Source organism: Ceratotherium simum, chromosome 1, assembly GCF_057802395.1.
Source record: "Ceratotherium simum simum isolate JZ-2026a chromosome 1, ASM5780239v1, whole genome shotgun sequence".
Classification (NCBI taxonomy): domain Eukaryota; kingdom Metazoa; phylum Chordata; class Mammalia; order Perissodactyla; family Rhinocerotidae; genus Ceratotherium; species Ceratotherium simum.
In genome coordinates, this window is record NC_141900.1 from 20,500,400 (window position 1) to 20,524,327 (window position 23,928).

At 39.6% G+C, this 23,928-nt stretch overlaps 1 protein-coding gene across 1 annotated transcript in view; it reads left to right on the forward strand.

Moving 5' to 3' along the window:
• Positions 1-23,928, forward strand: part of LOC147918156 (uncharacterized) — a 98,974-nt gene that overhangs the window by 65,001 nt on the left and 10,045 nt on the right. Inside the window, exon 3 of the mRNA XM_087441026.1 lies at positions 3,933-4,052. Within this exon, the coding sequence (XP_087297152.1) occupies positions 3,933-4,052 (120 nt within the window). The remainder of the gene's footprint in view (positions 1-3,932; positions 4,053-23,928) is intronic.

Consider the following 23,928-nt stretch of genomic DNA (forward strand, 5'->3'; position numbering starts at 1 on the left):
CTGTGCACACTTTATATTTGTGTATATATGTAGGTCTTTCTGGGAAGACAGGGCTTAATTGTTGTCAGATTTTCAGAGGGACTCTGACCCCTAAAGGTTAAGAATCATAACTTTGGGACTAGTTCAGATAATGTTGTGTTGATTACTATCAACTTGAGCTAATTTAAAAGTAGTTTACCGTTCCTAAGAGATTTCGGTTCTGTTGTCTTGGGATTTGGCTGGGTGGTGAGAAAAAAGTAGAGTGAAAAATGTGTCATTGATTAACCGGTAGAAGCTTCACACAGCAGTTAAGAGACCAGGGTCTGGAGCGAGACTGCTGGGGTGCAGGCCCAGCTGTGCTGTTCACTAACTACATGATCTTGGGCAAGTTATTTAAGCTCTCTGAGCTTCAGTTTCTGCCCTCTAGAATGGGTTGATAAGTACAGTACTACCTCACACCATGTTGTGAGGATTAAGTGAGCTAATAAACACAAAGTCTTTAGCACTACTCAAGGTTAGCTGTTATTACTATTTGTTCTATTGTTCCTTATTTAACAGAGTGGAATTGTTCTTGGTGGCAGTGTCTTTGTGGAAGGAAGATGTCGATTGCTCCATATACTCAGAACAGGCGGGGTCCTCCCGTCTCACCCCTCTTTTTTCCTCCCAGATCTTTTAAACCTGCCTTGGTCTTAAGGCCAATTCAAGAACCATTTTCTCAGTATCTCCCAGCACATTCCATATTGCAGCCTGGTTTCTTTCTTTCTTCTTAATAGCCTTTAACCTATGTACTAGAAATGGAGTGTTCCTCCTATAGCCCATATCAAGCATGATCTATCTATCTATCGTCTATCTATCTATCTATCTATCTATCAATCAATCAATTAATCATCTTCTCATTTGGTCCTTTCAACAACCCTTTGAGTCATCTCATCAACCTATACCTTATTAGCCCAATTTCACAGATGAGGAAATTAAAGTACAGTCAGGTAGGTGATTTTGCCTAAATCCACAAAGCTAGTAAACAGCAAACCTGAGATTAAAGTCCAGAAATATACACCTTCAAAGCCAATCTAGCTTGCTGTGTTCGTCATTTACTTCTTCACAGCTTCGTTTATAGGATATCTTATGGTAGTTAGGTTTTCATGTTATTTTATCTTAAGAAGTTTGTAAATTCATTGAAGCCAGAGATGATTCCTTAGACTGTTTTTCATACCTCATGGTACCTAGGACAATATCTTGGGTATAATGGGTATCCTATAAATACTTGTCTATCGATCACTGAATGATTATATGTATATGGGAATCAGCAGAAATATGTTGCGTGTTTTGTTTAATAATTTAACTACTTTCTTGTACTATAAGCAAATAGGGTTTTTTAAAGTATCATTTCTGTAAAACAAAAGTTAAACATACATGATATGCTGCTATTAATGCTACCATCTTTCTAATGTATCTCTAGAAAGAATACAAACAAAGCTGAAGTCATAGTACAGGAGGTTTGTACATGAAATTTAAGTGCTTGGCACACATTGCCCAGTATGAAATAAGGAATTATTATTATTATCACCACAATGTTGGTTGTACAATTATCACCTACTATTATTATCACAGAGTGACTTGCTCTAAGGGAATTCTTAACTTTAGGTTTAAAATGTTGAGAAGAAAGAAGAGAAATTTTCGCTGTTCTAGCTTCATTCCTTTGATCCTGACTCAGCCTTTAGAATAAGTGTTATCCTCATTTTTGCTCATGAGGAACCTGAGGCTCAGAGAAGTCATGCTATTTACCTAGGGAGTGGTGGAACCAGGATTTAAATGCAGTGTGCTTGTCTTCAAAGCTCCAGCTCTTCTACTACACAGATGCTATTGCTGTGTAGCAAACGACCCCTAAAGGAGCAGTTTAAAGCAATAAACATTTGTTATCTTAAGTGGTTTCTGCGTGTCAGGAATCCAGGAGCAGCTTAGCTGAGGTTGCAGCCAAGCTGTTCACTGCGGCTGAGGGCATCTTGAGGCTCGACTGGGGCTGCAGAAGTTGCTTCGAGGCTCCCTCATATGGTTGTTGGCAGGCTTCAGGTCCTTGCTGGCTGTTGGCTAGAGGTCTCAGCTCCTTGCTGTGTAGGCTTTCCATAGCCTGCCTGAATGTCCCCACAATGTGGCAGCTGGTTTCTTCTGAGTGGTGAGAGAGTGAGCCCAAGATAGAAGTCACAGTATTTTAAAACCAAATATTGGAAGTGATATATCATCCCTTCTGCCATATACTGTTGGTCACATAGACCAACCCTGGTAGAGTGTGGGAGGAGATTACACAAGGGTGTGAATGCCTGGAGGTGGGAATCATTGGGGGCCATCTTGGAGGTTGGCTACTACAAATACTTGGGCTGATTTTGGGGTTAACTGGACAAGGTCCAAGTGTAGCAAGTTCCTGTGCAGAGTGCACCAGCCATTTTGTGGGGACTCTTGGGCTCATTCTTTGGGGGCACATGAAGCCCATTGATGTCTACTCTGGGCTATGTGTGTACTTTGTACTACCCAGCCTGATGTCATATTTCTACACAGCCTGCTCCTGAAGCTTCAACCCTGAGTATAGAAGGAGCAGAGAATCCAATGTTCCCGTAATAAGAAATTATTTTTTCTTTAAGAACTTGTGCATATTCATAAACAGACCTGAAGCTTGAAATTCCAGTATATACTTGTAGATAAGGCACTTTAACCTCTGTCAGGAAGAGCAGTTTGGGGGTTAAGGGCTTGGACACTGGGGTTAGAGTTCCTACGTTGCCACTTATTAGCTGTCTGACATTGGAAAGTTACTTCTCTGAGCCTCCGTTTCTTGTACTGTAAAATGGGTCTAATAATATCTACCTCATAGATTTTGTTTTTGTTTTTTTTGGGTGAGGATTAACTGAGATAAAACACAATGTGGCAAATTGTATTTTCCAAAGACAGTGACACCAATGTGTATGGATACATATCACATCCTAAATTCTCCTCTTACACTGTGCCAAGAAAGGTGGAGTCCATGTTCCCTCCTCTTGGAAGGAATTCAGGCAGATCTTTGTAACTGCACCAACCAGTGGAGTGTGGCCAAAGTGAGGCCATGTGATTTCCAGGGCTAGGTCATAAAAGGCAACAAGATTTTCATGGTTCTCTGTCTTAGGAAGCTTGCCCTTTGATCCTAGCCCCCATGCTGCAAGGAAGCCCAGGTCACATAGTGAGGCCACTTGTGGGTGTTCCAGCTGGCCCTTCGTCAACAGCCAGACTCGACAATTAGACACGTGAATGAATCAGCCCTCAGGCGGTTCTAGCCTCCAGCCTTCAAGCATTCCAGCTGAGGTCCCAGGCATCCTGGAGCAGAGCGAAGCCAACACCACTGCGCCCTCTTGGAATTCCTGGCCCACAGAAAATGTGACGGGTAATACATTATTGTTGTTCTAAGCCACAAAGTTTTGGGGTAACTTGCTATACAGCAATAGATAATATACACAGTAATCCTCCCAGTAGAGTATCTGAAAATAGGTGATCAATAAATTCTGGGTTATACATTTAAAAAAAAATTTGTGCCTCATTATGATATTTTCAAAAAGCTGGGCTGAAACTCTGCTTTCTTTCCTGAGCCAAATGTTTCTTGATAGGGTTTTGGAGAAGGGACTTTTTGATTTTGTTTCTCTCTGGCTCCTTTTACACATCAGATTATTTACTCTGGGTATAAAGCATATAAGAGCAGGTTTTTGTTCTCCATCTGCTGAGCTGTCTCATGGATTTCCAGTCCATTGCTAGGGGTTAGATCCAGAGCCATTTGTGGATCTGGCTTATCTCTTGGTTCACTGTTTCTCAGCATTACTCAACAGACATCAAGGTTGTCCACGTTTACTCCTAACTCTACCCACAAATGGACATTAGAATCATGTGCACTTTTCTGTTATTTCACTTCTTTTAAAAGCATAAACTTGATTTACCAGGTCCAGGCAGCCACAGGGGAGAAGAAGGGCCCAGGTTGGAGTCAAGATTGTCACACAAGCCCTGGCAGCTTTCCAGGATTCCAGGGTGTTGCCATTTGTCTTCCTTCCAAACGTCAGAAGGTAACGCAAAAAGGTTCCTGTGCGCGCGCGCGTGTGTGTGTGTGTGTGTGTGTGTATGAGTGTATGGGGTGGGGGAGGCAGAAGGCTGTGGGGCTTCCTTTGAGGTCGTGGTGCACCCTGGCTAGGATCCCTGTCCTCTGGCGGTGCCCCAGGGCTGCTCAGCCTGCATTTGTATGTAGTGAGGGCAAAGACTGGGGAAGAGGAATGCACGGCCTGAGTTCTGGCCATGTCTATTTTGTTTTATTGTGGTAAAATATACATAACATAAAATTTACCATTTTAACCATGTTTAAGTGTACAATTCAGTGGCATTAAGTACATTCACATTGTTGTGCAACCGTCACAGTGTTTCACATCCAGAACATTTTCATCATCCCAAACTGAAACTCTGTATCCATTAAACAATACTCCCATTCTCCCCTTCCTCCAGCCCCTGGTAACTACTATTCTACCTTCTGTCTCTGTGAATTTGACTATTCTAGGTACCTCGTATGTTGAGGAATCAGACAATATTTATCCTTTTGCATCTGACTTATTTCACTCAGCATAATGTTTCCAAGGTTCATCCACATTGTATCCTGTATCAGAATTTTATTCCTTTTTAAGGCTGAATAATATTCCATTGTATGTACATATCTCATTTTCTTTATCCATTCATCTACCAATGGACGTTTGTGTTGTTCCCACCTTTTAGCTGTTGTGAATAACACTGTGATGAGCACTGGTGTACAAATATCTGTCTGAGTCTCTGTTTTCAATTCTTTCAGGTATTTACCTAGAATTGCTGGATCATATGGTAATTCTAGTGTCCAGAGACCTGACCTCAGGTCCTCATTGTGTATAAGGATCTATTTGCTAGTGGAACTGGACGGGGACTGTTCTGCTCTCTCAGCATCCCGAGGAGCTATGCAAATTAGGCTCACTGTGACCCACCAGTACAATGGTACCTTGAGTTTCCATTGAGCCTTTATTTTGTGCTAGTTTCTGTGCTCAGTATAGTGTCTCTTACACTACTCTATGAGGTAGATGATCATCCTTGTTTTACATATTAGGAAACTGAGGCATGGAGGTCTTTCATAACTACTCTAAGGGCACACAGATTGCAGGTTCTGAGCTAGGATTTGAACCCAGACAGCATCATGTTAGCTCCTGTGTGTTAACCTTTACCCAATTCTGCCTTTCCAAACAGAGTGACCATTAAATTAGTCAGCCAGGATTATCTTTATTTATCTAAGAGAAATAAACAGCTTATGTGGGATAATTACGGTAAAAATCAAAGATAAAGTAAAAAAGCAAATGTAAGAAGACTCTGTGGTGGGGCTGGCCTGGTGGCGTAATGGTTAAGTGCGCACGCTCCACTGCTGTAGCCCGGTATTCAGATCCCAGGCGCGCACCGACGCACCACTTGTCAAGCCATGCTGTGGCGGCATCCCATATAAAGTGGAGGAAGATGGGCAGGGATGTTAGCCCAGGGCCAGTCTTCCTCAGTAAAAAGAGGAGGATTAGCATGGATGTTAGCTCAGGGCTGGTCTTCCTCACAAAAAAAAAAAAAAAAAAAGACTCTGTGGTTTAAGAGGATCTCTGTTGGTAACTGCCTTCCATATTTATGTTAAAAATTTTTTTCTTATCCTGTAAGGTATATGAGGGGACCTTGTCTGTTGCATAGAGAAGCTGATTCTCTCTATATTTGCAAGCATAAATCTTCGCATTGTTCTGCATTGTTTTTAAGGGTAACTCAGCCGACATACAGAAATGCTCCGTAGGGTGTTGAAATTCGCAATGAAATATACCACTAGGTGGCAGTACAAATCAAGTTTTAAAAATCCAACTGCTTTCTAAATCTGTACAGTAAATTAAGCTCTAGGAAAGCACTTTCATCATTTTTGATCATTTCAAAATTTTCATCATTTTGATCAGGGCAAGTGTATTTAATTCAAAATGAGTTCTAATTACCTAGAAGAGAATTCACAAGCTTTTTAAAATCAAAAGACCTGAAAAGTGTAAAGGCTTTTATAAGGAAAGCTGCATCTAAAATTTTACAAATTCCTGCTTTGGAGGAAGCCAAAGTTGTAAGTAAATGTTTTGACTTGGGAAACTGTACAAGCAAGATAAGGTCAGTTCCATATACATACTTCCAGTTCACCATCTTCGTTTGCCTAAGAATCAACCTTTAGTCCATAATTGCAAATATAGCCGGCAATTTAGTCCTTGGGGAAGTTCCTTTCAGTTAATGCCAGAGAAAAAGCCAGTATTTCAGTAATTCGGGACGCTAGGACTGACCCACAAGTTGGTCTGATATCTGAGCCCCTGGGCCTATTGACTTGTGGTTGAGATAATGAAATAGCTCTCTGTCATTAAAAGTGAATTCCCAGCTTTTTATTTGAGAGCGTGAGTGGCGGGCAGTGAGAGGTGAGGTAAGTGCATTACTCATCTCAGTTCACCAAGGTTTGTCTCTCATAGGACGAATTTTAATGATCTAACTGGTATCCTGCCTAGGAGAGAGAATGTTTTATTTCAGAGAAGGTGGTACCTTTGTACCTGGATGCTAAGTGTTCTCAAAATGAACAACTGTCTTAGAAATGGGTTCTTTCTTTTTTCCCTCGAGCTATTATATGCAAATTATTAGTCTCTTCTAGAAGGATCACTGGGAACCAGCATCAAGGAAATAGAATCCAGCTAATCCCTCCAAGAAACTGAAGTTTCAGGATATGACTTTTGAAAGGCAAATACAGGCTGACTCCTGCCCACAGACCAGGAGCCAAAGTGTATCTGAAAGCCATTCTCAGAGCACGTAGTGAGGACACTTGTGGTCAAGTCGATCCTCTGCGACCTTATAGGCAAATCATATAGCCTCTCTGAGCCTCAGATTCCTCATTTGTTAAAGAGGCATAATAGCACCTCACAGGGGTATTGTGAGGACAAATGAGATAATGGACGTGAAAACACTTGTAAGCTATATGGTGCTATCCAAATACTGGCTATCATTTCACTATCATGTCATCCCACCCAACTGCATTGTCACCTCTACACCCCCTCTCCCCCAACAAAATCTTCTAGTAATGTAGACTGGAAACCAGAGCATCATCTTTGTTCTCTCTCAAGTGCCCCACACCCAGCCAGTCTTTACTTCTCAGTCTCCATTTCCACAACCAGAAGAATCTCCTAAATGGACTTGCTGCTTCTAATCTACTTGACTACTAATCAGTCTTGCTTGATTCCATCCTGCTCACTGTTGAAGAAATAATCCTCTTAAAATCCCACTTTGATTATACCCACCCCTTGTTCAAAAACTTTAAATCGTTTCCCATTGCCTGCAGAAGAAAGTCTACATTCAAAGTAGCTAGAATTAAAAGCCATTAACAATCTGGCCCTCCTACCTAAATAAGACCAATGAAAGGGCTACACGGAAATCAAAACATAAGTGTTACTGCTGATAAATGCTAGATTGGAGGATAGCATATGTAGCTACAAGGGTTTGACAACAATTTCTGCTTCCCGTTCCTTCAATCTTGACATTGAGAAAGTCCATCTGAGGCTTGCTTCCTCTCTGTGGTCATTTTAAGTGGATCTTACCCAACTTTCTACGCATTCCAGCCTCCCCAAGGATTCCTGCACTCACTCACCATCCTGCCATGATCATGATCATGATCTGCCATGATATTCTGTTTACTTTATGAGAGTTGGAAACTCATAACCCACGGGCTGAACATGTTTGTGATGCTAGACATGTTTTTGACCCTCACAATATTGGTCTGCACTGTGTTTAACAACGTACCAACTTATCAGACAATTAATATTATAAAAATTCTGTCTTATCTTGAGAAACTAGAAAAGCTAGCAACTCTAGTCTCTCAGATTCAAATGGTTACAACTGAATTCTTGTGAAAGTTGTCTCTATTGCTGCCTCCACCTCCTCAATTTCAACCTTTATTCCCAAGCCATTGCTTCTATTTCTCCTATTTCAGGAAGACTATTCTTGTCAATGTCACCAGTAACCTCCATAATTGCCCAATCCAGTGGTCTCTTCTCTGCTTTGTCTTCCTTGACCTTTCAGCGGCATTTTACACTTAATCACTCTCTACTTCCTGAAATACTTTTTTCCCCTCTTGGCTTCCATAACACACCATTTTGTGGGTTCCTCTTAGTTTCCTTTGCTGGCACCTGTCCTGTGCTCCACTTCTAAAGTCAGGGTGGCCTGGGCTAGGTCTGGGGTCCCCTTCTCTGTGTGTTTATTCTTCCTAAGTGATCACATCCAGTCTCAGAGCTTTAAAAGCCATCTATTTATCATGTCTACTAAATTTGGGTTTCTATCTTGGACTTCTGCCTAGAACTCCACATGTCTACCTCTAACTGCCTCTCCAACTTGACATCTCCACTGTAGTCTCTAATAAACATCTTGAACTTAAACTTCACAAAGAAAATTTTTGTATTTCTATCTCCCAAACCTCCTCCTTTTCCTCCTCTTCTTCCTATCTCAGTAAATGTCACCACCATCCACTCTCAGAACAGAAATTAGTAGCTCTCTTTCATCATCTTCCACATTCAGTCCACCAACAAGTCTCATATTCCAAAAACACATCTGGAATAGATGCTGTGAGGTGCCCCCCAGAACCCTGTTCAGGATGAGAGGATTTATTCCCACAGCTGCTGGATGTGCTGCCACCTCACAGCCCTCTGCCCTCTCTGGAAATTGCCCTCAGCTGAGGAGAGACACCACACCCAATGTCACACCCCTTCCTGGGGGCAATCAACCCACAAACAGTGACTGACGCTGAAGGCCCAACCCTCTCACCTAATGCAGGAGAACTCTGAAAGGCCATTCCAGCTTCTGTGCTCCCGGTGGGGTCGGTGGAGGCCTTTGTGAGACTGCATCACAGCCCAACTTCTCCTTCTGCCCATCTTGCTTCCTGCCTTTCCCTTTACTTCCCTTTCATGGGTGTTGATCTGGAGAGCCCTGCATAATAAATGCTTTGTTTGCACCCTGATCTTTTTCAGAGTTAGCTTCCCAGGGAACCCAATCTGCAACACCATCCCAAATGTACCCACCTCTTCCCATCTCCACTCTAACTAGTCTAGTTTCAGCCACACCTGCTCTTACCTTGGCTACTGCAATAGCCTCCCTCCAATCTCCCTCTTTTTTTTCTTGACCCTTCCCATCACTTTTCCTCACAATTGTCAGTTATCTTTTTAAATATTCAATTAATTTTATCTTATTTCATTAGATAATATGTAATACAAATATGTGACATATATATAATTTAGGAAGCATGAAACAAATGAACCTATGAATCCTCCACTCAGTTAAGGTCGGGAACTATTGAAGTTGCTTGTGTACGTTTCCTTGATTACAATCCCTTCCTACTCTCCAGAAGTAACTACAATCTTGAGATTTGTTTTTATCATTCCTATGCTTGTATCTTTCTAGTTTTACCATATAGGTATTTATCACTAAACAATGTATATAGCTTAGTTTTGCTTGTTTTTGAGATTTATAAAAATGGAGCCATTGTGTATCTGCTGCAACTTGTTTTTTGCCCACTCAACATTACATATCTAATATAAGGTAATCATTTATGTGGATGTTTGTAACTTCGGTGTATTCATTTCCATGCTGATAGTAGTATTAAATTAATTGACTGAAAAATAAATTGTGAGTAATCCATGACTTATGTATCTATTCTCTGTTGATGAATATTTGTGTTTTCCATTTTTGTACATGTTTTTGGGAGCTTATGTGCCAGAATTTCTTGACCATATATACCTAGGAATAGAATTGATGAATTTAGTGTATGCAAATTGTTCAGTTTTACAAGATAACGCCAAATTGCTTTTCAAAGTGATTATACCAAATTTTACTCTCACCAACAGTATAAGAAACCCCCTTGCTGCACAACCATACAAATGCTTAGTATTATCAGACTTTTAATTTATGCTGATAAAATGAATATCGTCATTGTGCGATTAATTTACATTTTTGGATTACTAATGAAGTTGAGTATCTTTTCTAATGTTTGCCATTTGTATTTCCTTTTCTGTTAAATTCCTGTATATATATTTTGCTCACTTTTCCATATTTTTTGGCTTTTAGAAAATGGATTTTTAAGAGTTGTTTATATATTCTGAATTGTTATCCTTTACCAGTAATGTATTTAACAAATATCTTCTTCCAACTTGTGGCTTTTAGTGTTCTTTATGGAATATTTTGGTGAACAGAGTTTTATTTTAATATTGTTGAATTTATCAATTATTTCCTTTATTATTTTTTGTGTTTTGTCAATAAATCCTTCCCGTTTCTGAGATTATATTTTCTTCTAAAAGGTAAATTTTGCCTTTCACAGTTGTCTTTAATTCATCTGGACTAGATTTTTGTGTACAATGTGAGTCAGATATTTAATTTCCCTTTTTTCCGAGTGGATAACTGTGAAGAACTGTGAAAGGTCTGAGATTTTCTCTCACTCACATACTAAGAATCTAGCCTGCCAATGTCTAATGGATGCTGGCAGAACACATGAGACTCCTGAGTCAGAGACAAAGGACTTAATTACTCCTGGCATAGCAAGCAGCATGTTGGTGTTGGTTCCCCTTGCTCCATTCCCAGGGGGCTATGAGAAGAGGGCTCACTGATACCTGCACTGCAGTGGGTTGTATTACAGGAGAGGAACACTGAGCTTAGGAAACCTGAATCTTTCATGATGGGCAATGAGTCAGCCTGAACTTTGCCCCAGAGGGAAACATTATTTTTATTACAGAACAATAAACAAACCTACTCTTTGCTCTAGAGGGAGACCCTGTCTCTGTCTTCCCAGGCTGTTTGGTACACAAAGAGTCTTGAAAAGATAGCCTGGAATAAAGGCAGTCAGTGTCTCTGCTTGCAAGACGTGTAGAAACACAAGAGGCTCATGTAGAATTGTCTCCCAACAGCAACCAAATGTTCCAGCACCATTTATTGACTGCTACATTCTTTTCCAACTGATCTATCATGCTATTTCTTTTTATATCAATTTTCCAAAAAATACTTTCACATGCTTCTAGGCTTTTTATTTTGCTTTATTGGTTTGTCTATCCTAAATATGATAGTTTTATAATAAATGAATATTTGGTTGAGCAAGCCTTTCCACCTTGTTCTTTTTCAGGAGTGTCATGGCTATTCCTGGCATCTTGTGCCTCCATAAAAATTTTCGAATCAGTTAGGTTCCTCAGAAAGCTCTGATAGAGGTTTGGTGGACATTTCATTGATTGTATAGGTCAATTTGGGGAGAATCAGATCTTAATGATATTGAGTTTTACTTCAGTGAATATAGTATATCTGTACATTTTTCAAGATTTTCTTTTGATAAACTTTTATAATTTTCTCCATAAAGGTCCTATACATATTTTTGCTAGATATATTATTGTGTATTATAATTTTTGTTGCTATAGTCAATAATATTTTTTGAAATTATATTTTCTAATTGCTTGCTGCTGTGATAGAGAAATGCAACCTTTATATATTGATCTTAAAACTGGCCATCTTGTTAATTTCTTACAGATTCTAACAATTTTTACCTGTAGTTTTGGTTTGTTGGTTTTTTCGTGTGTGTGTGAGGAGACCAGCCCTGAGCTAACATCTGCCAATCCTCCTCTTTTTTTGCTGAGGAAGACTGGTCCTGGGCTAACATCTGTGCCGATCTTCCTCCACTTTATATGGGACGCCGCCACAGCATGGCTTAACAAGCAGTGCAATCGGTGCACGCTCGGGATCTGAACTGGCGAACCCCGTGCCGCTGCAGCGGAGCGCGCACCGAACCGCCTGCGCCCCCCGGCCGGCCCCAGTTTTTTGTTTTTTTAGTGAGGGCAATGATAATCGTAAAATGATGACAGTTTGTTTTTCTTTTCAAATTCTTATTTCACTTGTTTTACTGTACTGGCTAAGATAATACAATGTTGACAGGTACTGATGGTGGGTTTATTTTTCTTCTTCTTTATTTTGAAGGGACTACTTTTGATACGTCACAATAACATGTAAAAGTATATTGTTTGGTAGAAATTGTTTCTTAGGAAAAGGAAAATTATCCTTATTCCTAGTTTTGTAAAATTCTTATCCTAGGTGATTTTTTTGCATGATTCTTTGCATTTGTCAAGCAATCATATGTTTTTTATCTTTTAGCCTCTACATGTGGTGACTTACATAAATATATTTTAAAATGTTTCTATTAGGATACAGGTTTCTATTAGTATACAGGTTGGCCTATAGTTTCTCTTTTTCAAACTGTCCTCAAAATGAGTTTTGAGAGCATTGTTTGTTTCTATTCTCTGGATAATTTTGTACTATATTTAAATTATCAGCTCATTGAAAGTTTGATAGTTGTTTTCTTTGTGGGAGATTAACATTTTTAGAAATTGAGCCATAATGCACATAAAGTATACAGATTTTAATAGAATAGAAGCAATATTAAAACAAGATTTAATATGTAACAGTTTTATTATTTTTCAGGTACGTGTGGCATTTTTATATGCCATTAAATTAAGCTTATTAATTGAATTATTCAAATCTCCTGCATGCTTACTATTTTTTTAAAATAATTTTATTTATTTATTTTTTCCCCCCAAAACCCCAGTAGATAGTTGTATGTCATAGCTGCACATCCTTCTAGTTGCTGTATGTGGGACACGGCTCAGCGTGGCTGGAGAAGCGGTGTGTCGGTGCGCGCCCGGGATCTGAACCCGGGACGCCAGCAGCAGAGCACGCGCACTTAACCGCTAAGCCACCGGGCCGGCCCTATTTTTGTATTTTTGATCTATCAATAATTTGAGAGAGATATGTTAAAATCTCCCATTATGATGGTGGATTTATCTATTTCTCTTTGTAATTCTTTCATATTTGCTTTGTGTATTTTGAAGCTATATTATTAAATGCACATAAGTTTAGAATTTTATTATTTTCTGGGTGAGTTGAAACTTTTGTCATTGTGTAGGGACTGTTTTGATTACTGAAAATATTTAAAATATTTTTTTGATCTGCTATTAATAATATCAATATAGCTTTCCTTTGGTTAGTATTTGCCTACTATATCTTTTCCTATTCTTTTATTTTCAAATTGTCTGCATCTTATGTTTTATATGTCTCTTGTAAATAGCATATTGATGGGTTTTTATTTTTTATTTATTTTTATTTATTTTATTTTTTAATTTTTTTTTTTTGTGAGGATCAGCCCTGAGCTAACATCCATGCCAATCCTCCTCTTTTTGCTGAGGAAGACTGGCCCTGAGCTAACATCCGTGCCCATCTTCCTCCACTTTATGTGGGATGCCGCCACAGCATGGCCTGACAAGCAGTGCGTCTGTGTGTTCCCGGGACCCGAACCCGGGCTGCCAGCAGCAGAGAGCACGCACTGAACTGCTACACCACGGGGCTGGCTTCTATTGATGGGTATTTATTTATTTATTTATTTATTTTTTGAGGAAGATCAGACCTGAGCTAACATCCATGCTAATCCTCCTCTTTTTGCTGAGGAAGACTGGCTCTGAGCTAACATCTATTGCCAATCCTCCTCCTTTTTTTTTTCCCCCAAAGCCCCAGTAGGTACTTGTATGTCATAGTTGCACATCCTTCTAGTTGCTGTATGTGGGACGTGGCCTCAGCATGGCCAGAGAAGCGGTGTGTCAGTGTGCGCCCGGGATCCAATCCGGGCTGCTGGTAGCAGAGTGAGAGCACTTAACCGCTAAGCCATGAGGCCGGCCCATATTGATGGGTTTTTAAAAATCCGGTCTCTCAATCTCTTTTAACTGACAAATTTAATCTACTTCTATTTATTTATTTTTATTTATTTATTTATTTTTTGTGAGGAAGATCAGCTCTGAGCTAACATCTGGTGCCAATCCTCCTCTTTTGAGGAATACTGGCCCTGGGCTAACATCCGTGCCCATCTTCCTCTGCTTTATATGGGACGCTGCCACAGCACATCTCGACAAGCAGTGCGTCGGTCTGCGCCCCGGATCTGAACCCGCGAACCCTCGGCCACCGCAGTGAAGCGCGTGCACTTAGCCGCTTGTGCCACCAGGCCAGCCCCTACTTCTATTTATTATGTTATCTAATTTGGTTTTATTACTTCTATCTTACATTTTGCTTTTTATTTGTTCTGCTTTTTCTGTGCTTCTTTTTTTTTCTCGCTTTTTTTGGGCCTTCTTTTGTATTGATTAAGTGTTTTTTTCCTTTGTTTTCTTATTCCACCTCCCTTCATTGTTTTGAAAGTATATGTACTATTGTTTACTGTAAAATTTTATTGTTTATATTTAACTTTCTAAAAGCAGCATAGAGAGTAGTAAAGTGCATTGAGTTTAGGGTCATATTCCCTGGGTTCCAATGTAGCTCTTTGCTTACTAGCTGTGTGACCTTGGGTAAATTACCTAAACCCTCTGTACACAGTTTCTTTGTCTGTAAGCTGGGGATAACAATAGTGTTTAACTCATAAGATTGTTATGAGTGTTAAATGAATTATTACATATGCCTGGCACATTATAAACAATTAATTGCTAACTATTATTATTATTAATCTACATCTTAACTCTCTTCCCAGTTAACACAAATTCTTTAAATTCCGATCATCTCAAACTAATTTCCATGCTATTATTATCCTGTATTTTAGTTGTCTTTTTTTTAATCCCACAAATTAGATGTTTTATTATTATATTGTACAATGTTTGTTTAGACATACATATGTATCAGATTCTTTGCTCTCTATTCCTATTTACATCTCAAACCTTACTTCTTGGCTCATTTTCAGAAATTCTTTCTGTATTGGTCTATTGCTGGTAAATATCCTTAGGTTTTGTTTATCTGAAAATGACTGTATTTCAACTTTGGTCTTAAAAAAGAGTTTTGCTGAAACACAAGTTATTTTACTTCAGAACTTTGAATGTATCATGCCAATGTCTCTGGTATTTATGATCACTCTAGAAATTATTCCTTTTTAGGTGATACACTATTTCTCTCTGGTTAGTTCTTCTATCTTTGGTCCACACTTATACTATCATGCTTGAATTCACTTTTTATTTATCTTGCTTGATATCTATTGTGCTTCCTATATGTGTGGATTCATATCTTTCATTGTCTATGGAAAATTTTCAGCCATTTTCTACTCAAATATTGCCAATCTCTTATTCTGTTTCTCTACTGGAGCTCTGAGTAGACATATATAGCTTCTCTGTTGCTTAACCTCTTTGTCATTTTTTAACCCCTTGGCTTTCCGTATTTCGTTCTGGGTAATTTCTTTAAATCTGTCTTCTAGTTCACAACTTCTCTCTTCGGTTATACCTAATTTATATTTAATTTACACATCATATTTTAAATTTCAGTGATTATATTTTTCAATTCTAAGAATTTTTTCTTCAAATCTACCTGGTTATATCTAATGGACTCTTTATGTTGTTCATTTTTTAGATATCATCTTTATTTCTTTTACATATAAAACATGATTATTTTATATTCTGTATCTGGTAATTCCAATATCTAAAATCTGTGGGCCAGTAAATCTGTTGTTAATTTTCTGATTCTCTCTCATGGTTTGTTTATTTGTGTGTTTAGTAATTTTTAAATTGTGAATGCATACTTTGCTGAGCTTAATTGGTGAGATCTAAGTTAAAGATGCTTTCCTCCAGATATGGAGCTTGTGTAAAAACACAAGAGGTGTGTTCATATCTACCAGCTACCAAGGCCCTAGCAAGCTCTTTATTTCTTGGTTTGGAGTTTATTTGACCATATGAAGAGTGTAATTCCAGACTTAAGGGAGCTAGGTCCATGGGTTAAAAATTTCAGGGGGTGACTATTTCTTTTTCTTTCTTTTTTTCCACCCATCTAGAGCCAATGTGGAGACAGAGTTCTTGATAGGCTTCTTCTATTTGCTAGCATGACTATTTTTCCTGGGCCACACTTGTCTACAGTTGCAGCCATCTTCAAGTGTCCTGGTTTAGGGTGGGATTCTCAAATTTAGCTCATTCATTTCCAGTGGCCCAAAGAATAGTCTCCCATTCCCTACTCTGATATATGGATTTGCCTTCAGGCAATCCCAGTTTTTGCGTTTGCTTATATTTTACACTCAGTTTTCAGTTTACTCTTCTTCTTTTTTATGCCTTTGGGATTTCTCTTACTTTCTTGCAAGCTAAGCTGTGTATTAAAAATAAGCTTACTATAATTTATCCAAGATCTGGTAGTATTGCATAAGGAAGTCTTTTTTAGAGTATATGGTTCATACTGCTAGAAGCAGAAGCGAAGAGTAATCTTTTAAAAATGTAAAATAGTTTGCATCACTCTCCTCTTAAGACCCTCAAATGGCTTTTTCTCACACTTAAAAAATATACCAACCATCTTGGCCTACAAAGCCTTAAGCTCTTTCCTAGCTCAGCTCACATGACCCCCCCTTGCCTTGCTGTTCCTCCAGGTAGTGACCATATGCCTGTCTTAGAGCCTTTATATTAGTGTCTCTCCCTACGTGGAAGGTTCTTCCCCCTTTCTTCACATGGCTGGCTTGTTCTGGTCTCACTTTAAATGCTACCTTTTCATAGTGGCCTTCCTTGAGTAGCCTCCTTATTTCTCCATCACATCTGTGTGTTTTAATTCTGTCTAGGGCACCTATTATTAGGTGACATTTTCCCGTTTATTGTCTCTTTTTCTACCAGAACATAGGACTTCTAAGAGCAGGAACCTTGTTTATCTGGTTTACTACACTATCTTCTCAGGATTTAGAACAGTTCCTGGCACACAGTAGGGACTCAATACATATTTGTTGAATGACTAGAACTGACTAGTGGCTACTTATTCTCTTTAGACAGGACCCAGGCTCACCGGTGCTCCACAGTGCCCACCACTTCCTATTGTCTTCCCAACCCAGCTTGCTTTGCTTTGTTAATTTACTTATCTACCGGGCCTCTGTAGGCATTTGAGTTTTCAATCCCTGCTCATAATGTTACTCTAATTCAGCATTTTGAGAGCAGAGGCTGTGTTTTATGTTTCTTTTCTTCCTTCAATGTCTTGCATTTAGTAGGAGGGAAAGAAATTAACATTCATTGAATATCTCCTACCTGTCAAGCACAACACACATAATTTAATTTATAGCCCCACAACACTATGGGGCCACGTATTATTATTTGTGTCCATTTTATAGATGAGGACACTGAGGCTTAGAGTTGTTCAGAGTCATATAGTAAATGAAGGATCTGGCATTTGAATCCACCTAGACAACACCTACTCAATAAGAACTATTGCAAAAGTGTTGCTCATGTCTGAGAAACAGGTGGCTGTTTTCAATTTGCAAAGTGGAGATTGAGCAATTAATTGGTATTTCAGGTCAAGTTTTACTTGAAGAGTCTAGCTATTTACTTATAAATTTCATTCCACTGAGTATACAAAGATTTAGCTTGAGGTATGTCTATATTTGGCTAGAAGCCTTGGAGATGGTAATCATGCCTTTCACATGAGGGTCCTACATATCTAATAAATGTCTGCTGTTGGCAAATATTATGAAATCTGACAGCAAGGAGATTTTCTGAAGATAGTTATTTAGTCAACTATCACCTGTCTCCGGGTCACCTGACAAAGAAAGACACTGAATGCACCGAATGTGTGCCATACCACCAAGCAATCTTTTAAACAAAATCTTATTTTTATTTCATTTTTTACAGAAATTCAGATATTCCAACAAATTTCTTTACATTTTCTGGGCCTTAAAAAAATTACACACAACTTTTGGACACAATACAACAGAACAGAATGAGAAAGGGAGTCACTTTTTTTCTTTAAAAAAAGATAAAAACATACTTCTTATACTTAATTAACATTTAGTGATTTACATGTGTATTACCTATGTACAAATGGTACATTGTCAATGACCCATCTTCAGAGCACTGTGATATGCTAAATTACATTTAAGTTTTATGGAAAAAACTTTAAAAAATATTTGTATGTGGATAGGAAGCACTTTTTCATTTTCGTAAACACCACTACTGTGATGTAGGACTCCCAATGGAATCTGCAATTTACATGAATTAGAGAAAGCCAATACCTTCTATTTTTATTGTAGATAAAGTAGAGAGATAGCTCCCTTTAAATAAGAGATGAATTCTTGAAAAGTTGTGTGTAATTAAATTTAGTAAGTAGCATGTTTTGAATGCAGTGGGAGAGCTAATATTTAAAGCAACAAATAACTCCCAGAATGGCTAATATTTTAGAGACAATGAGTATTCCCTTAATTTGGTTCTTTAGAAGATCCGTATCTTTGTGAATTGCCTTTCACTCATTTGAGCATACCGTAACATACTTTTAGCCATATGAAACATAATCTCATTTATGGTGAAATGATGGCTAGTACCAGAAACATTGGCAAAAATAGGAGTGTGGTCCTAAAAGAGAGAGGGTAAGAGAAATCAACTATGATCTGTATCACTTCTTCTATTATCCTCCATCTGGTGTTCCAGTGATATATGCTAATTTGATCTTAATTTTGAGTGTAAAAATGGAGGCATTCTACACGTCCATGTTTTCTGGTCAGGTGTAGAACATGGTTTGGCTGACACTGATTACCCTGCATGTACACTTTTAGCTTGCTTTCATTCTCAAGCAACTGGCTACTTCAATATTAAATATTTTTTGGGGGGCGAGCCCAGTGGTGTAGCGGTTAAATGCACGCGCTCCGCTGCAGCGGCCCGGGGTTCCGATCCCGGGTGCGCACCGATGGACCACTTGTCAAGCCATGCTGTGGTGGTGTCCCATATAAAATGGAGGAAGATGGGCACAGATGTTAGCCCAGGGCCAATCTTCCTCAGCAAAAAGAGGAGGATTGGCGACAGATGTTAGCTCATGGCTGATCTTCCTCCCAAAAAAAAAAAAAAATTTTCTTTTGTTGCATATTGGCAGGATATGTGTGGAGGCTGAGGGTCGGGGAAGCCTGGGAGCAAAAGGCTGTTGAAGACAATTGGTCAGGTGTAACTACTTCCAAATGCCAACCAACTAAAAAAAATTTGAGTATTTTTGAAACCAACATTAGTAAACAAAAAGGCAACATACTCCTACCAAGTTTCTTTGACCTGTATAAGTATATATTCATTTATTTCTAAGGCTATTATTATTTATTTTGTTAATACCACTTACTATCATTTAGAAATAAGTTTAATGGATTTTTTTTTTTTAACAAAAATGACTGCCTGTCAGTAAGGGAAAGAAAGGATATGGATTTCTGATGACATGTATGGCAAAGAAATAGGAAAAAAAAGGGAGATATTTTGGATGCCTATTTATAAAGTATATTACACTCCTATGCGTATACTAGGGAGAATTAGAAAAAGTGTTTGATAGCAGCCTATATATTACATGTGAGCATCCAAGGTGAAAATGAGCTTTCTGTATTTTTCACAGTTCCTTGATGCTGTCTCCTGAAAGATAAGGAAATCTATGTTGCTGGGGAACCTATGATGTACTTCCTGTAATATACAGCTTGATGGAGGATTAGTATATGTCAGAAACACTTTCTCAGTAACAACTTGTACAGACAGATTAAACTGAACACAGACTCGGTAAAAAGATTGAATTGTTACATCTCTTAACTGAGTGGTTGTGACTAATTACACAGTGAAATAAATGAACGGCAGAGATGGGGAACCAAAGGTCCTGGCTCCTATGAAAATATTCAGAGGCATTTTCTAAGACGCTTCTCAGTAAATGATGCTTGATCAGCCTCTTGGCTATTGAGATAGGAATAATTTAGGATTGACTGCCTTTTTTAAAATAATGTTGAAAGATTAAAGCTTTTTGTTATCAATTTGATTAAAAAAGGACAGTTTACAAACCTCAGTACATATATATTTTACATGTTAATTCCAGCACATTTATATTCCTCTTCCTTAAAATATTTCCCGAATGTGATTTCTCATGAATGTTATATGATCTTATTCAGCGATAGTTTCCAATGAGCTGGTGTTTAATCCATGGTGGCATCTCCTTCCAGAAAATCACTCCCATCTCTGCCGATCTGGATTGGGAAGGTGCTTTGACAAGTAGATGTTCGCTCTCGTCCATCTCCATCTCTGTACTCCGATCTCTCCCAAGCGTCTTCCTCCTTGATGTTGATGTACAAAAGCTGTTATTCAATTTGTTTAGCTGTTACTTGATTTGTTTTGTGCTCATTCTAGAGAATATTGGCTTAGCAGAACTGCAGAAGGGGGTGGGGGAGAGAAAGAGAAAAGGGAGAAAAAAATGCATCATTTTGTCAGCAAGATTTTTGTGCACATTTGTCACAGAAAAACCAGACCAACAAATGGTTCAAATGCACTTTTTCAAAGTGCATTTGTTATCAAAGAAGCCTGAAAGTTTGAGGTTTCTATTCCATTAGACAAACAGCACAGTCTTCCAGGCAAGGGGGCCTCCTACAACCCAGACATGCTATTCTGGGTGAAGATTACAGGCTGCTTTAAAGGAGCAAGGAAGGATGTAGAAGGATCCCAAGCATTGCTGATTTTTCTGCCTGGCATAGAAAATATCTCACTTGAGTGTTTTCCTTTTCCTTCCAATTTTTATTTATTTATTATACAATCAACAGCGTAACAGCTACAAGAGAAATGATTATAAAGGTGAATCAGCCACAATCCAATCACCTTGAGACACCAATTGTTTTCTTCCTATGTTTCTTTCCATTCCTTAGCTAAATGTGCACTGGTTTTATACAGTTGGAATCACAGTATAGATGACATTTTAAACATTATATTTAAAACAATATTCTACATTTTCACTCTCTGCATTGTCAGCCTCAATTTCTCTCTTTTTTTTTTAAAGATTTTATTTATTTATTTATTTATTTTCCCCTCCAAAGCCCCAGTAGATAGTTGTGTGTCACAGCTGCACATCCTTCCAGTTGCTGTATGTGGGACGCAGCCTCAGCATGGCCAGAGAAGCGGCGCGTCGGTGTGTGCCCAGGATCCGAACCTGGGCCGCCAGTAGCGGAGCGCGCGCACTTAACCGCCAAGCCACGGGGCCGGCCCTGTCAGCCTCAATTTCTAATGGCTGCATAATATTCCATTCCATCCTATTCCTTTCCAGTCCATGCTCAACATCCCATTCTCAACTATTTCACCATTGTCAGATATGTAGGTAGGTTTCTGGGTTTTTTGTTATTATCAATAATGAATATAAAGCTCTATTTGTTCTTTTAAATTCTTTCTTTAGGACAAATTCTCAGGGGATAGCTGCTTTTCCTTTTCTCCAACACATTAGGGACTATGGCTGCATTGATAACAACCAGACCACAAATAGTATGATCAACTCCATTTTTTGGATGATTTTCATAGACTTTGGCACTGTTAACGAGGCCTTAGGGTAACTTACATTGTGAAGATGGGTAAATGCACCTAGATAGCCAGATTTGGGCTGAAAGGAAGCCTGTTGGGTTTTGCATCACAGAGCACTTAGAAACACAAATTATAATAAAACAATTGGCCCGTTATTCAGTTATAGTCCTTGTTCCACATCACAAGCTAAGATTATGGTTTCTGAATGAGTGCTAGAGGAACTCTGAAAGATTCTGTTGTGGTTTCTAGGATTTATCCCCTTGTTGTTTTCCAACAACTTTAAAAAATCATATGCACATTATGATTTTAATGAACTTCTCTCAGCAAGAGAACTCAGTTACTTTAATGTACCCAGACTACACAGGGGATAATTGAAATATGATCACATCATAATGATGATTAGTCACTAATGATTCTCCAAGATTGAATCGTGCTGGCAGAAGCCCTGTGGAAGGGAATGCTTTCTGCTGATATTATTAAAGGCAACATCAGCAATACATGGGTTTTACCGGGTGCTCTCATTACTTCTGAACCCTGAGAGCCACGGGGGTACTCTTGCTAGATGGAGTCCAAAGTCAGGTTTGTGGGTCCATGATTCCACTACTCGGGCATTCTTCACCCCGAATATCTTTCGATTTAAAATCCACAAAGCTGAGAGTCTGGGTTTTCCAGTGAGATCCTGAAAGGTGCTCGCTGGGGTGGGAGTTGTGAACATATGAAGGAGAACAGGGAAATGGGGGTTCAAAGTGGCTATGCTGGTGGGAGAGAAGGTAGCACATGGAAGTTCCCTGGGGCTGTATGGTGTGTGATACAGGGGAAGAGGGAGGCAAGAGGGTAGCCCCTGTTTTCTTGAGGATCACAAATAAATATACCCCTGACTTCCTGACAGAAAAGCCTGCTTTAGCGTGAACCATTTGTTGGCATCCAGGAACCAGAGACTCCCACTTTCTCTTTCCCCAGCTCTAAGCTGCCTGATTTGGCTTTAGGACATCACAGTGGGCTGGGAAGAGAGCAAATGGGGCTGGGAGGGCTTTAGGTCAGCTACCAGAGCACTGACAGCCAAGCCTGGGGAGGAGGAGGGAATCCTGCAGGGTAGGCATCTTCCTGGGAAGATCCTGAGCCTTCTTCTAGGAAGGGAACATCTGTGGCCAGTCTCACAAGAGTTCCTGTTTACACCCCACCATCTGGGCCTGCAGCCCAGGGGACGACCAGGACAGGTCGTTCATCACCAGCCCTTCTTGGATCTGCTCTGGTCTTGGGTTACCTGTAGCCTCCAAGTGACCCAATCCCTCACTGTAATCTCATCATTGATTACTCAACCCTTTCTTCTTAAAGCTCTCTTCTTTGTTGACTGTTGACTATTGTCAACATTGGGATGACACTCCCCACTCACAGTATCAGTGTTGGGCAGGGAGCTGTAAAGGAATGAGGATGGAATGAATGGGAAAATGAGAGAGTGAAGCCAGTGAGCCAGGCCTGGACTAGAGTCAGGCAAGGGAGGCTTCTAGGGTACAAGATATAAGGAGGCACCCACCCTCAGGGTCGTGCAAATGCAGGGAAAGTGCCTCCGGAAATGTTGCACATTAGGTGCCTCCTGTGCCTCATCCTAGTCCTGCCTGTGAGCACAGGCTGCTCATCATGAGGCCTAGGAATGTGTGCTTGAGTCTGAGTTACTTAGACACTGCTACCACTGTATATTTTTTCTTCCTAGCGCATGACACCACCATGCAACAGGAACCCCGGGGCATTCGAGAATTCTGCAAACTGTGCTAGGCTAAAAATAACCACCATATTTGTTCCAGTGATGATCAGAACACAAACACTCCCCACCCAGTATCAGGAAAACACTTTGCCGGGGGAGTAAAATTAGAATGCTACTATAATTACACGTGCACAATGAAGAATTTCCACCTGAAGGCTTGCAAAGGGCTAGAGCCCTTCAAACACATTTGTGAAGCCAATAGATGGAAGAAGATAAAAGGCAGGGTTTTCCTCTCTAGATGTTGCCATCACTCCTTCAGTCTAATTTCCGTGGGACACCAGGGCAGTGTGCAGAATTCGGTGGAAGCATTAGTGTGGTTACACTGTGATCTTCGCTTTGTAAAACATTATGCTTTTTTCAAAACCTTTGCTAACGTTTCCCATGCACCATGGATGTTGCATAGTTCAGGGGAGGCAATTTAAAAGATGTCATATTCTCCCAGGTTTGTACAGGGCAGGACTGAATAAATAAGTCATTCAGTGCTGCTTTGGATCTTTGTTCAGTCGGGTTTGTCCTTGTAACATGTCATGGACACTGAGTTGCCCATGTTCTATTTCCAAAGGGTTTCGAAGCTGTCATTTGAATCACTGCTCAGGAGAGCAGCATTTATAATGGCCACGTTGTCCAGACTGTCTAAATGCTGCATCGTTGAATTTTCTATGTGTTTGCCGACTTTGAAAGGCCTCCTGTTGTCCGCTTCTGCTGATTGTTGCTATCTGACCCATTCACTTGGGCCTGGAGCCCCCACTGTCAGGATGGCTTGGAGGCAGGCACTGTCTGAGTGAGAAGAATGCTTGGTGGGAG